Source organism: Eurosta solidaginis, chromosome 1 (genome assembly GCF_040869045.1).
Source record: "Eurosta solidaginis isolate ZX-2024a chromosome 1, ASM4086904v1, whole genome shotgun sequence".
Taxonomy (NCBI): Eukaryota; Metazoa; Arthropoda; class Insecta; order Diptera; family Tephritidae; genus Eurosta; species Eurosta solidaginis.
In genome coordinates, this window is record NC_090319.1 from 30,045,313 (window position 1) to 30,060,165 (window position 14,853).

General features: G+C 33.3%; 1 protein-coding gene across 11 annotated transcripts in view; it reads right to left on the reverse strand.

Annotated features, from left to right (window-relative positions):
• The window catches only part of side-VI (sidestep VI), a 592,575-nt gene that overhangs the window by 383,246 nt on the left and 194,476 nt on the right, over window positions 1–14,853 (reverse strand). For 4 of the 11 annotated variants that reach the window (XM_067783988.1, XM_067783969.1, XM_067783999.1 and 1 more), the window contains exons 3-4: window positions 5,941–6,408; window positions 2,932–3,996 (exon numbers count right to left, since the gene is read on the reverse strand). In XM_067783988.1, coding sequence (XP_067640089.1) covers window positions 2,932–3,022 — 91 coding nt within the window. In that variant the 5' untranslated portion in view covers window positions 3,023–3,996; window positions 5,941–6,408. The remainder of the gene's footprint in view (window positions 1–2,931; window positions 3,997–5,940; window positions 6,409–14,853) is intronic. The other 7 variants (XM_067784031.1, XM_067784049.1, XM_067784040.1 and 4 more) reach the window with 4 other exon arrangements.

The window sequence follows — 14,853 nt, forward strand, 5'->3', positions numbered from 1 at the left end:
AGAAGAACTTAAAATAACCAAAAAGGATGCAAAACACATGTCAATAAAACAAGAGTTTTGGTTTGGTGCAGCTCTACTTGTAACCAAATTTGGTAGTGCTCGGTACGCTGATAAAAATTGTATACTTACTTTTTTGATGCTGTATACACTTTTCTAGATAGGGTCAAGAACCCCTTTTTAAGAGGTTCTGGCATATATGGCCCCATAACTTTGTTCCTGTTTATTCTATCAACACAGTTTTGTCGTTGATGTCGTTGAAAAGAGTGCATTTCGCCGCTTCTATCAGTATACAAGTTGTTAATATGTCTTCATAAACGTTAGAGAAATTGCAAAAATAAAGTGAAAAATTAAAGTTTTTGTTACATTTTTTCATTTTTAATCACGGTTTTCTCGAATAATTTGTCAGCTAGTGCACATGTAAATTATTTTAAAACAATCTCCTGTTAATTTTGTTTTCAAAGACATTTAACTTTTTTATATCCGCGTACTATATATCCGTATCTACTTTAGTACATTTCTACTGTGAAAAAAAAAGAATTATATTATACAAATTTTTTCCTTCCCCTATATTTTTAAAATTTTTCCGGAGCGCGGTTTCAAGTGTTAGTGTCTTTCTATAAATAAATAAAAAAATTTCAATATCATGTCTTCATCACGAGGTAGTTGTGTCAATGACCCGAATGTGTTTTGCTACATTTGTGGGGAATACACAGTCTAAAAATTCAGGAAAAGTACCTATAACAGATTTTATAAAGAGTGCTTATTTTTTGTACTTTAAATTGTAAGTTGTAGACAAAAACAAGCCGTGGATACCTCGAATAGTTTTCCAAAATGTGCTGTGAACACTAGAGACAGTGGGTCAATGGTAAAAGAAGCCATATGAGATTCTGCTGTGTCGATTTGCGTGGTGTTAATGTTAAAAAAAATTATATATCCAAACGTTCAATCCGCTAAGAAACGTTTACCACATTCCGAGGAAGCACCTGTTCCAACATTTTATTCTACCCGTGAATCATCGAATAGTGAAGTGTCTAGCGATAGTGATATCAAAGAAATAGCGTCTACTGAGCCAACAACTTTTACCCAAGTAGAATTAAATGATCTTATAATGGATCTTGAATTATCTAAGGAATCTGCAGAAGTGTTGGCTTCTAGATTAAAAGAAAAAAACTTGTTGGCTACAGGTACGAAAGTGACTTTCTACCGTACAAGAGAACAAGACTTACTGCCATTTTTTAATTAGGAAAATGATATAGTTTTTTGTTCAGATGTGCGAGGCCTCCTTCTCAAAATGGGTCTTTCAGAATACCACCCAAATGAATGGCGTCTCTTCATAGACAGCTCTAAACGAAGCCTTAAGTGTGTTCTTTTACACAATGGCAACCAGTATGGTCGAATTCCCATTGCTCATTCAACTAAATTAAAGGAACAATATCAAAATATTGCACTTGTTTAAAGCAAAATCAAATATAACGAACATAATTGGAGTATTTGTGTAGATTTAAAGATGGTTAACTTTTTGTTAGGACAACAAAGTGGATACACCAAATACCCATGTTTTTATTGCCTGTGGGATGTCGTGCCAAGCACCCACACTGGACAGAAAGGGATTGGCCTGTACGTGAGATGTTGGAAATGGGAAAGCAAAATGTGATAAACCCATCTTTAGTTACAAGAGGTTCAATTATTTTGCCACCCTTACACATTAAACTGGGTCTAATGAAACAATTTGTGAAGGCGTTAGATAAAAATGGACAATGTTTTCTTTACATAGCAAGAAAATTTCCTAGGCTAAGCATAGAAAAAATAAAAGTGGGGTATTTTTGATGGCCAACAGATAAGAATGTTGATCAAAGATACTGGTTTTTCAAATTCAATGTCCAGTTTGGAACTGCTTGCGTGGAATTCGTTTGTTGAAGTTACTAAGAACTTTCTGGGAAATCACACTACTCTGATATTGTTAACAACAAGCTAGAGAATTAAAAAACTTAGGATTTAACATGTCCATCAAAGTCGATTATCTCCATAGCCACTTTGACCAATTTGCAGAGAATCTTGGTTCCTATAGCGAAGAACAAGGCGAATGGTTTCACTAGGACCTAAAAACTATGGAAGAGAGGTACCAAGGCCAATGGGATCAGCATATGATGGCTAACTACTGCTGGGGAATGCAACGTGATTGTCTTGTCATACCACATTCACGAAAATCACGTAAACGAAAGTTTTTATGTAAATAAATAGTTAATAATAAAATAAATAACAAACAACTTTTTTTTTCACAGTAAAAATTTACTAAAATAGAATATATTAGGAAGGTCTACGCGGATATAAAAAGTTATATGTCTTTGAAAACAGAATCAATAGGAGATTATTTTAAAAAAATTTACATATGAACTGGCTGAAAATTATTCGAGAAAACCGTGATTAAAAATGAAAAAATTTAAAAATAATTAAATTTTTCATATTATTTTTGCAATTTCTCTAACGTTTATGAAGATATATTAACAACTTGTATATTGGTATAGAAGCGGCGAAATGTACTATTTTCAAAGACATCAAAACTGTGTTGATAGAATAAAGAAAAACAAAGATATGGGGCCATACATGCCCTAACCTCTTAAAAAGGGTTCTTGATCTTATCTAGAAAACTGTACGTAGCATTAAAAAAGTAAGTATACAGTTTTTATCAGGGTACCGAGTACTACCAAATTTGGTTACATGTAGAGCTGCACAAAAATCACTGTTGACCAGTGTAATTGGTCGTCGAGTTTTGTTTGAGACAATTTTTTGTACACAATTTTTTTAACTCAAGTGCCAAACTATAACATAAATTAGGTGGTCCTGCTTTTTCTTCTTCTTCATTCCCTGTTCCATGGGTACAGTGTATACTAACGTAAACATAACAACAGTTACATTATATATATAACATACCTGGTTTAAAGCCATCGCCATGTTCGTGTGTAGAAATAAATTGCAATGTTGTTAGGATGAGGCACAGCAAAATTGACAAAGCGCGCTCCATTACTGCAATATTACTTATTGTTGTTGCTGTTTTTCTTGAAATTTATGAATTAAAAAAAGATAGCTTGATGAATATAACTGCTAAAGTGCTGTGAACAAAATTCCTATGGCGGCCAGTTTTGGTAAGCTACAATGAAACTTTGTCGAATTTTAATGCTAAGCAAAGTGCTTGGTTGGGAAGTTCCATTTACATTTTTTTTTGTAATAATTTTTTTTTTTTTGTTATTGCACATACATGTATTTAAATGGTGTTATTTTTAACTTTAAGTTTTATTTTCAATTTTTAGTTTTGTACATTATTTGGAGTTTTCTTGATGTTACATTTTTTATCGATTTTTTCTTTTCTTTTAAAGAATTATTGCACAAATTTTCTTTTTTGTTGATATAATTGCATTTGTGTAACAACTTTACATAGAAATTAAATTTTGCTAAGTTATGTTTGGAAATTCTTACGTTAACGCATACTTTTTTAACATTTTTAGCGCACTGAAATTATTTGAGAATTTGATGTTGTTATTACTTTTGTCTAACAAATACTTTTTACATTTTTTGCAGCTTTACTTACAAATTGTACAGTTTTTGTTTTTAACGACCTTTTTGAATTTATTATATATTTGGTTTTTTTTTTTTTTTAATTTTAATTTATTTTAAAAGCATTGTTAGTATGTGCAATGCAGGACGGCTGTTTGCTGTCAACTTCTATCTACTGGAACCATTCGTGTTTCTTTTTTGTTATTGCAGGCAATATTGTTGTAGGGTGTTAGCCTTTTAAATAGCAATTTTCTATTAGTTTATATAGTTGTTGCTTAGTTAAAATAATTTAAGTTTTTTTTTTTTTTTTTTTTTCTACTACAAACTTTCGTTCACCTGTCAGCTGTATGAAGCTGCTTTTTTATGGTCACAGTTTCGTTGATATTTTATGTTGAACATTTTTCAGAATTTATTTAATTCATATTCGTAGCTCTAAATAGAATTCTACAATCAAAGAATCCGCATTCATTTTTATGAAAATTTATTGGTGTATTTTTAGAGGCGACGTCATGGCAACGTTGGCTTTCAAAAAATTGTTATATAAACATTAAAAAAAAAAAAACGGAATATGTTGGGTTGAACTGGCAGGTCAGTATTAATCGCATAGACTGTATTGTTCAAGGTGTTAACAGAATTTGTTAGAGCACCAAACGGAAAACTCCAGTAAGGTAGCAGGACTAATGTTATAGAAAAACTCTTTCCTCTTGGCCATTAACAGAAGTTTTATAGGACTTAGCTTAATCGCTGCCCCGATATCTAGCAAACTGCCTCAAGTAGTTGGAAGCTTGAACTCGCGAGCGCTGCACACAGATACAGAATAGTATTAACCATTTCTTCCTTCTGGTCGCATCTCCTACATCTTCAACAAAAAGCCTTCATTGTAAGTATGTTACGCCATAAGACATCCTATTCTTTTCTTACAGGGAACCCAGTATATATGTATGTATTCTTCGGCCCAATCGAAGTCGCTACAGTACTTCTTCAGACTTCCTGATGAATATTGTGTGGGATTATTGCCTTGATTGCCGAATGACTATCAAAATTAACATAAATACCCAATGAATGAGTTTGAGCGATAGGCCCCTTGTGCATTCTAGCATACATTTGCATGCATACAGTGCCGCGGAGGCATTCTTCGCTCTCTCTCCCCCACATGGACTTTCCACGTAAACTTACTACCTAATATAATTCTAAGAAATTTTATGCAGTAATTTTCTTGAAGGATTACCTTAACAAGCTTAGGTTTAGTCCAAACAGGGACCTAAAATCAGAGAACTAATTGCTGGTAGACATCTTGCGCTTATGATGACTGAAATGTCATCAGCGTACGCCCCGAGTTTGACTGGCTCTCAGTCGTACCACCTAAATGATTGGCTTGTGGCCAGCGTCGACAGCATTGGTGAATATACCCAGACCTGTGGCGTCTCTCTGTTTGGCGTTGCTTTATCAGCGCTAAAATTTCAGTTTCTCCGTACAGCTTTCATATCATATAAGCCTCGTCTGTCGCTATCTCCAACTCTACTAAATTATGCATCCTTTTGTTTCTCACTAATAGTTGTTTGGCGAAACCAATATCACGATAGCCTTATATAAGTTATAGTTCTAAATATTACACACTTTTAGGCGTGCCTGATGTTTTACTTTATGGACGCTGCGGGGTAGTCGAGATTCATAATCCGATCACATCAAACAAACAAATGAAAACATAAATAACAGATTCCAGGCTGACACCTATCGGGCCAGCAAGCTAAGAGGACCTGCTAAATAGGTCTTCAAAGAAAAAATTTGGAGTCACTGCCACATTCATAGGACACTGGCCGCTTGGCCTGCATGCTGAGTGATTCCGGATGCCTTTTAACAGCATTTGCAGGATCTGAGGCAACGAGAGCAGCAAATAAACAGTCACACGCTACCTTTGCGAATACGCAGCTTAAGCATACACCAGGCTCCAAACTATGGCGAGTTGTATACTGTCAGAATTTAAAGAAGTTGCTTACTGCACCGTTAAAGATCACAGCAGCTTCATTGTTCAAGCGAAATGGTTTAAATGGAACACGGATAAGCCCTAATAAAACATAACCAATTGGCTCGATACTTTATTATAAGGGCAGTATAGCTATCAACTGACCAACATGGTGGCCTCAATTTTGGCATTGCAACATATTGTAATGTAGATTACAAACTCTAATATGTAATCGTTCCTTGAGGTGGCCTGTATACAGGATCTGCCCCTGACATCTTGCCATCAGGAGAAGGTCATTCTTCAACTAAACAATATTTCTGTATCAAAGGAGGTACTCTCCATTCAAAACACCAAATTTCTTTCCTATTTTTGATTACATAAAATACACACATTAGCAACTACTGTTACAGGTATTTTAAACACACCCACAAACACGCATCCTTGTATGTCCAAGTACATAAGCTTTGCATAATTTAGTAGACATTTGTTATATGGCAAGCGTGCATACAAATGACAAATGTTCAACCAATCATTCGCATAACGTAAAGTATTTGTGACATCCATAAGCGTAAATCTGTTGGTTGAACAGAGCTCGGTAAGCTTGAGCATTTTAATTTTGATTACGAAATGAAATTTTTATTAACTCATTCACTGCACTGGATGTCCATTAAATGGTAACACGAACGCGTGCGTGATAAAATTTTTTTCAAAGCGATATTATCTACGAGTGCTAAAATGTATGTAAGGATATAATTGAGCGCGTTTATATATATGTATGTGTGAAGGTAGTGATGTGAATATTTAATGATGGTAAAGTGTTGCATTTTTTAAAACTGAAGTACTCCGCTTTTTTATGGCATATTTTTTACAATTATTTAAAGTTGCTTAATAATCTGAAAGTAAAAAGAAATGAAAACAAAATTAGATATAATATTATTATGGAGTTAAGAATTGAAAATTTGTTAAATTTATCTAAGCCTAATCAACTTCTTACAAAACACTCCATACCCCAGTTTGTCATAACTCTACCTATTTGGTCCAAGTTTTGTTATTTTGCTGCCTCTTATAATTGACTTTATAAATTTCACACTGACTAGTCCCAAGTATACTCATAAGAGACTCGAGGGCATCAATAATACTCTCAGTAGACCAAAGAGATAATTCCCTGGCAACACGCTTTTAGGATTACTCTTACGATTCTTTGCAGGGTTAACTTTGTAAGGAACAAAAGTTCAATATTTAAAAAAAAAAAATATATTGTGGGAAATATTAGCAGTTCTATACATAACTATGCTGCTACTAAATAAATATACAACAACAATAAAGCAAGCAGCAACACTTGTGTATATGAATACATCAAAGTAAGCCATTTACACACATACATATAAAGCGATGAAGCATATTTTACACACATAACCAGCAGCTTAAGGCAAAGAGATTGTCTCACATACTCACAGCTAAGAGCAGAAGTTGTTACTCACCCATACATACGCGTATAACTAAATAACCAAGTATGAGATACAACTGCTAGACCTTAGGAGAAAATTGCGAACGAGGCAACAGAGAGTATAAAAGCAGCGCAAAATGAGGAATAACTGATCAGTTTTGATTTAAACACGCTATTAGGTTTGGAGTATAATTGTGAAGTACTACTCCCAAAGTAGTCTGAATAAAGGCAATTTTGCAATACTGAATATTATTGGTTTTATTTATTCGACAGTTCAGTTATTCGAACGTTAACAGAAGGTTTCATATAAGCGGAATTTCCCAAAATTCTTTACAATATGTTGCATGCTTTAAGGCGCAAAATTATAGTCTTTGTTCCTTTTTTCCAAGTTCTTTGTAAATGGACTTCATTTTAGAACACACTTTAAGTTAAGCGTTAAGTAACCTTCGGAACATTATTTTGTTCTAACGTCCTAAGAAAAGGACGAAACAGATCCGTACATATCACTGTACACATACATCTCTGTTCGCTCTGCGAACTGTTGATTCCACCATACTTTAGAGCTGTTAACAACTGTGCATACTTTTGGGTGTGTCCAATATAAAGAACTTATAAATCGTAGTATTTTTCGAAAGCTTTAGCAGAGATAGTAAAGTATAATTAATTTTGCCACAATACCATTAACAATTAACACTCAAATCTTATTCGCGATATAAAATGTGTAACTTGATTTAGTTGGAAACTTATAAATGTAAAATAAATATAATCGAAATCAGCTTTACATACCTAAAACCACTTTTTCGCTGAAAAGTATACAACAATTTTTCAAAGCAATAAAACCGGAACAGGCAAATACAGAAAGATATAGAAAAAAAGCGATTAAGCCGCAACTTGAAAAAAGGAAAAAAAATTATATGAAACGGCCAGGGTCATTTATCATTTAACGCGTTTAAAAACGCCAATTGTTTGCTGTGTCTGGGTGTGCTATATATGTATATATACAACCTCCTTATACATAAAAAGTGTATATGTAAATATACAAAGGCAGAATATAAAGTAATCCTTTACACCATATTTATATGTCCTTAGGGTCATACATAAATACTATCGACATGCTCACAAATATTAATTCATAATAAAAATGCTGCATTGCTTTGTTTGGCGAGCTCAATTCATTAGCTCTATTTTGTAAAATCATTTTTTAATAATTTTTTTTTGGATTCTCCTTCGTCCCTTTTTTGCAGCTAGCGTCAATCTGCTATTCAGTATATTTACATGCAACAGCATAATCTGAGCTTTGAGCTGGTAAGCATATATATATGCACATATGTGTGTGAATGTTTATACCCCGTGGTGAAGCAGACTAGTTGTAAACGATCTCATATCTAAATAGTACGAGTCCCCAGCGTAACTAGCCAGATAATCAACTTTTCTTAATATATGTAAACAGCTGATATATCAAGAGAGATGTCAACTCACCATATTGTTGTTAATTTTATAAAATTTTTGTATTTATATTCTGCCTCGCTGTTATCGGTCGAATCACTAAATTATCGAAAAAATAAACGCAAATGCTCTGTGTGTAAAATACTTTTTATTTACAGCACCACTATGGTAGTAAAGCTTCACATTTTACTGTATTCGCGCACTTCCCTTATAACGTTTTAAAATCAAACTAATTCACTATTTCTCAGCTAACGCTGCTTTTATACTCTCAGTTGCCTCGTTCGCCTATTTTTTGCAAGGTCTAGACTTGTCGTGAATAGCCTTCTTAATTAGTTGCCTATTGACTTCTCTTATACCTCTGCCTCTCTTGTTCAAAGTTGTGAATATATATGTATATGTGGCTATATTCTATTTCATCTGCTTGCCTTGCTGTTGTTGCTCAGCATGTACTACTAGCGGCATAGTGACTTAAAAACCTGCTAATATTCACGCACAATATGCAGGTTTAATATGGTTGATTAGTTATCTACTACTGGGTTTATATGAAAAAAATAATTCCGAAGCTTATTTCCAAAAACAAAACAAGTAAGGAAGGTTAAGTTCAGGTGTAACCGAACATTACATACTCAGTGACTCAGTGAGCTATGGTGACAACATAAGGGAAAATAACCATGTAGGAAAATGAACCGAGGGAAACCCTGGAATGTGTTTGTATGACATGTGTATCAAATGAAAGGCATTAAAGAGTATTTTATGAAGGAGTGGGCCATAGTTCTATAGGTGGACGCCATTTAGGGATATCGCCATAAAGGTGGATCAGGGTTGACTCTAGAATGCGTTTGTACGATATGGGTATCAAAAGAAAGGTGTTAATGAGTATTTTAAAAGGGAGTAATCCTTAGTTCCATAGGTGGACGCCGTTTCGAGATACCACCATAAAGGTGGACCAGGGGTGACCCTAGGATTTGTTTGTACAATATGGGTATCGAAAGAAAGGTGTTAATGAGTATTTTAAAAGGGAGTAATCCTTAGTTCCATAGGTGGACGCCGTTTCGAGATATCGCCATAAAGGTGGACCAGGGGTGACCCTAGAATTTGTTTGTACAATATGGGTATCAAATTAAAGGTATTAAGGAAGGTTTTAAAAGGGAGTGGTGGTAGTTGTATAGGTGGTCGCCTTTTCGGGATATCGCCATAAAGGTGGACCAGGGGTGACTCTAGAATGCGTTTGTACGATTTGGGTATCAAATGAAATGTGCTAATGAGTATTTTAAAACGGAGTAATCCTTAGTTCCATAGGTGGACGCCGTTTCGAGATATCGCCATAAAGGTGGACCAGGGGTGACCCTAGAATTTGTTTGTACAATATGGGTATCAAAAGAAAGGTGTTAATGAGTATTTTAAAAGGAAGTGATGCTTAGTTCCAGAGGTGGACACCGTTTCAAGATATCGCCATAAAGGTGGACCAGGTGTGACCCTAGAATTTGTTTGTACAATATGGGTATCAAATTAAAGGTATTAATGAGGGGTTTAAAAGGGAGTGGTGGTAGTTGTATAGGTGGTCGCCTTTTCGAGATATCGCCATAAAGGTGGACCAGGGGTGACTCTAGAATGCGTTTGTACGATAATGGTATCAAATTAAAGGTATTAATGAGAGTTTTAAAAGGGAGTGGTGGTAGTTGTATATGTGAAGGCTTTTTCCAGATCGCGACCAAAATGTGGACCAGGGTGACCCAGAACATCATCTGTTGGATACCGCTAATTAATTTATATATGTAATACCTGCCAAGATTTTAAGGGTTTTTTATTTCGCCCTGCGGAACTTTTTCATTTTCTTCTACTTAATATGGTAGGTGTCACAACTATTTTATAAAGTTTTTTCTAAAGTTATATTTCGTGCCAATAAACCAATCCAATTACCTCACCATGTTTCATCCCTTTTTTCGTATTTGGTATAAAATTATGGCATTTTTTTCATTTTTCGTAATTTTCGATATCGAAAAAGTGGGCGTGGTCATTGTCGGATTTCGTTCATTTTCCATACCAAAATAAAGTGAGTTCAAGTAAGTACGTGAACTAAGTTCTTTAAAGATATGTCGATTTCTGCTCAAGTTAACGGATTAACGGCCATGCGGAAGGACAGACGAAGGACAGTGTATAAAAACTGGGCGTGGCATTAACCGATTTCGCCCGTTTTCACAGAAAACAGTTAACATCATAAAATCTATGCCCCTACCAAATTTCAAAAGGATTGGTTAATTTTTGTTCGACTTATGGCGTTAAAAGTATCCTAGACAAATTAAATGAAAAAGGGCGGAGCCACGCCCATTTTGAAATTTTCTTTTATTTTTGTATTTTGTTGCACCATGTCATTACTGGAGTTGGATGTTGACATAATTTACTTATATACTGTAAAGATATTAAATTTTTTGTTAAAATTTTACTTTAAAAAAATTATTTTTTAAAAGTGGGCGTGGTCCTTCTCCGATTTTGCTAATTTTATTAGGCGTACATATAGTAATAGGAGTAACGTCCCTGTCAAATTTCATCATGATATCTTCAACGACTGACAAATTACAGCTTGCAAAAATTTTAAATTACCTTCTTTTAAAAGTGGGCGGTGCCACGCCCATTGTCTAAAATTTTACTAATTTTCTATTCTGCGTCATAAATTCAACTCATCTACCAAGTTTCGTCGCTTTATCTGTCTTTGGTAATGAATTATCGCACTTTTTCGGTTTTACGAAATTTTCGATATCGAAAAAGTGGGCGTGGTTATAGTCCGATATTGTTCATTTTAAGCAGCAATCTGAGGTGAATGCTCAGAAATCTACCTACCAAATTTCATCAAGGTACCTCAAAATTTACTCAAGTTATCGTGTTAAAGGCCATGCGGAAGGAAAGACGGACGACTGTGTATAAAAACTGGGCGTGGCATCAACCGATTTCGTCCGTTTTCACAGAAAACAGTTAACATCATAAAATCTATGCCCCTACCAAATTTCAAAAGGATTGGTTAATTTTTGTTCGACTTATGGCGTTAAAAGTATCCTAGACAAATTAAATGAAAAAGGGCGGGGCCACGCCCAATTTGAAATTTTCTTTTATTTTTGTATTTTGTTGCACCATGTCATTACTGGAGTTGAATGTTGACATAATTTACTTATATACTGTAAAGATATTAAATTTTTTGTTAAAATTTTACTTTAAAAAAAATTTTTTTTTAAAGTGGGCGTGGTCCTTATCCGATTTTGCTAATTTTTATTAGGCGTACATATAGAAATAGGAGTAGCGTCCCTGCTAACAACAATTAATAAGCAAACACCAAAATAAAAAAGCAAAAAGAGATTGCAGCTCATTTTTCGAGACAGTGGACAAAAAAGATGAATATCGTTTTTGTAGCATTACGTACGATGAACAATATTTTAAATATATTAAAAAACTTTTCAAGAAATCAGACATAAAAGTTGTCCCAAAAAGTAAGAATAAAATTAAATCTTTGCTAAAATCTACGAAAGACAAGTGTCACAGTTTGGATAAACCGGGGGTTTATTCAGTGACGTGCTCTACCTTTGATGACGACGGAAAGATATGTGGGGCAAAATACATAGGTCAGTCAACGCGCACAATACGAACAAGGATGAACGAGCATCTGAAATATATTAAGAACATCGAACCAAAAAGTGGAATAGCCGAACATGCGCTTGAGAAGAAACATGCCATAAGTGAAGACAATTTCAAATTAATTAAATCGGAAACAAACATGAATAAACTAAATATTTTAGAATCCTTGCATATTTATGTAAATAAAAATGTTGCTGTTAATAGGGATATTGGTCCACTGTACTCTAGCCTTTTTACCGCTTTCCAACAAACTTAAAAATTATTTTGTTATCACAATTATTATTATTGCAAATTCTCTTATTGGTTTTGTTATTGTATTATTGTGTTATTATTTGTTATATTGTTTTATGACAGACAGCGGCTAGTTGAACGCTATCGACTGAGGAAGGCACAACGATAGTGCCGAAACAATTGTATTATTTTTTATTATTTTGAATAATAAAATATAAAAAATATAAGTGACTAATAAGGTGTTTGCGTTTTATTTATTTCTCTTGTGAAAAAGTCACTTAGCACTCAAAACAAAATAATTCATATTTGTAGTTGATAAAAGTTTGTACGTTTTTGGAGTAGTTTATTTTGGGCTCCATTAATTTGTTCTTCTATTTTCATATTTTCGTTCGTATACAAATATAATGGCGTTCATACAAAAAAAAGATTGGAATATTTTATTTTATGACATGATTAATTAATGAAAATATCTTTGTGCAATGTGCGATACTAATATTGGCGCGATAAAAATAAAGATTGGAAAGAAAGAATTGAAGAATTTAGAGCGAGATAAGAATATTTACACAAAGATACCTATATGGAAATAATACACGATTGACTGCAAAAAAAGAGCGTAAGGTTATAAAAAATATTTAATATGCGGTTGAAGGATCACTCTATGTTGGAATTAGCGGGAACTCATGAAATGAGCAATTTTTTAAGAAAAATATGTTGAAACTGTACTAGGGAGAAGAGAAACAGGAGACAAGGAAGGAAAAGAAAGGGAGAATATATAAAATTAAGGCAATTGGAGAGGGAGGGGGAAAAACGAAAGAGAAAAGATAAAGTAAATGGAGCGGGAACGGATTAAGGAAAGGGACTGGAAAAGGAAGAAAGAAATGTAAATAAAATGGAAAGGGACGAAAAAGGGAAAAGGGAAGGGAGACGGTTAAAAGGAAGACAACATACAAACGGAAAGAAAAAGGCCGAGGAGGGTAAGGAAAACAAAAACGTAAATGTAAATTTAATCGAAGGCAGCAGTGAAAAGGAAAGAGATCGAGGACAAAAAGCCAAAGTAAAAAGGTTAAATTGAAAGAAATAAAAAAGGAAATTGAAAAAGAAATTAAAGAAAGAGAAAACTAGAAATATAAAAAAAATTATATGAGAGAATATTAATACAGAACAAGAAATAAAAAGAATAAAAAAATGAAATTGAAAATAAAAAAAAAAAAATAGACATAAAAAGAGGAAGTAAAATTAAGGAAAAAATTAAGGGAAAAATAAAAAAATAAAAGGGAAAAGAAAATTTAAAACAATTAAGTATTAGAAAATGAAAGACTGAAACAGAACGGAGAATGACATACAAAACAAGAAAAGAAGAAATAAAAAACAGAAAAGGAAAAAGGAAAATTAAAATAAAAAGCAAAACAAAAGTAAACATAAAAAGGTAAACGGAACTAAAAAGAATCAGGAGATAAAGGAATATGATGAAAATTAACAAAAGAAAAAGAAAATAAACTTAGAGAAAAAAATATAGAAAAAACGCTAACGAAAAAAAAGAGAGTGAATAAAATTATAAAGGAAATACAATAAATAATTTACAATTGTTTTGTTTTTATCGGCCTATTGATAAATGCTTCAAGGTTCGATTCGAGCTCAAGGCCAGAAAAACATTTTTTTCTAATCATAATTATAGTTATTTTTTAATTTTTCTGAATTTGAAAAATTGTATTTTTGTTTTAGGAATAGTAAGTAGACAACTTTTCAAACAACCTGTCATAGCTGCGCAGATAGATCCACTTCGGAGGGTGCTAAGCCTTCATCATCAGTACGTTTTAGGCACGTCGCGCTAACCATTTAGCTATACAGCGGTGGTTTGTTTGACTGACGAATTGCTACTTCTATTCCTTCTATACCAACTATATTTATTCAGTGTTGCGCCATCTGTTGCAAATCACTGATAATGCTGGATTTGCTTATTTTCAATTACTTTGTTTAACATTCCCAAGTGCTCGTGGATAATAATTCTTAAAAATTTTCTACTTACTATTCCTAAAACAAAAATACAATTTTTCAAATTCAGAAAAATTAAAAAATAACAATAATTATGATTAAAAAAATTATTGCTCCTTGAGCTCGAATCGAACCTTGAATCATAGAAAATTTACAATAAAAAAAAAAAAACAAAAAAAAAAAATATATATATATACATCTATATCTATAAATCTTATAAAATAAAGTCGCTAAATGCACATAACTTCACACAGGATGATCCGATTTTAGAACGGGTTTTTGCATTTGAAAGCCTAGGTACGTCAGATGGCACAGTTAATATAATTTGAAGATATATATTATAGGAGCGTGGCAAATTACCAAAATGTAGTAAAAAATGATGAAGTTTTTGTTTACATAGCTATAACTCATAAACGGATGGATGGATTTAAAAAATTCTACTTTTCATTAAAACTTTGAAATATTTACCTTCGATCTGCATCAAAAAAAATTCTTGATTCATTCTTATATCAGCCAAATTGTTTAAACAAAAGTAACATTTTTACCAAAAAATGTGTTTGTGTGGTTGTTCGCTGTGAACTGTGCGCGCTAATTGCTT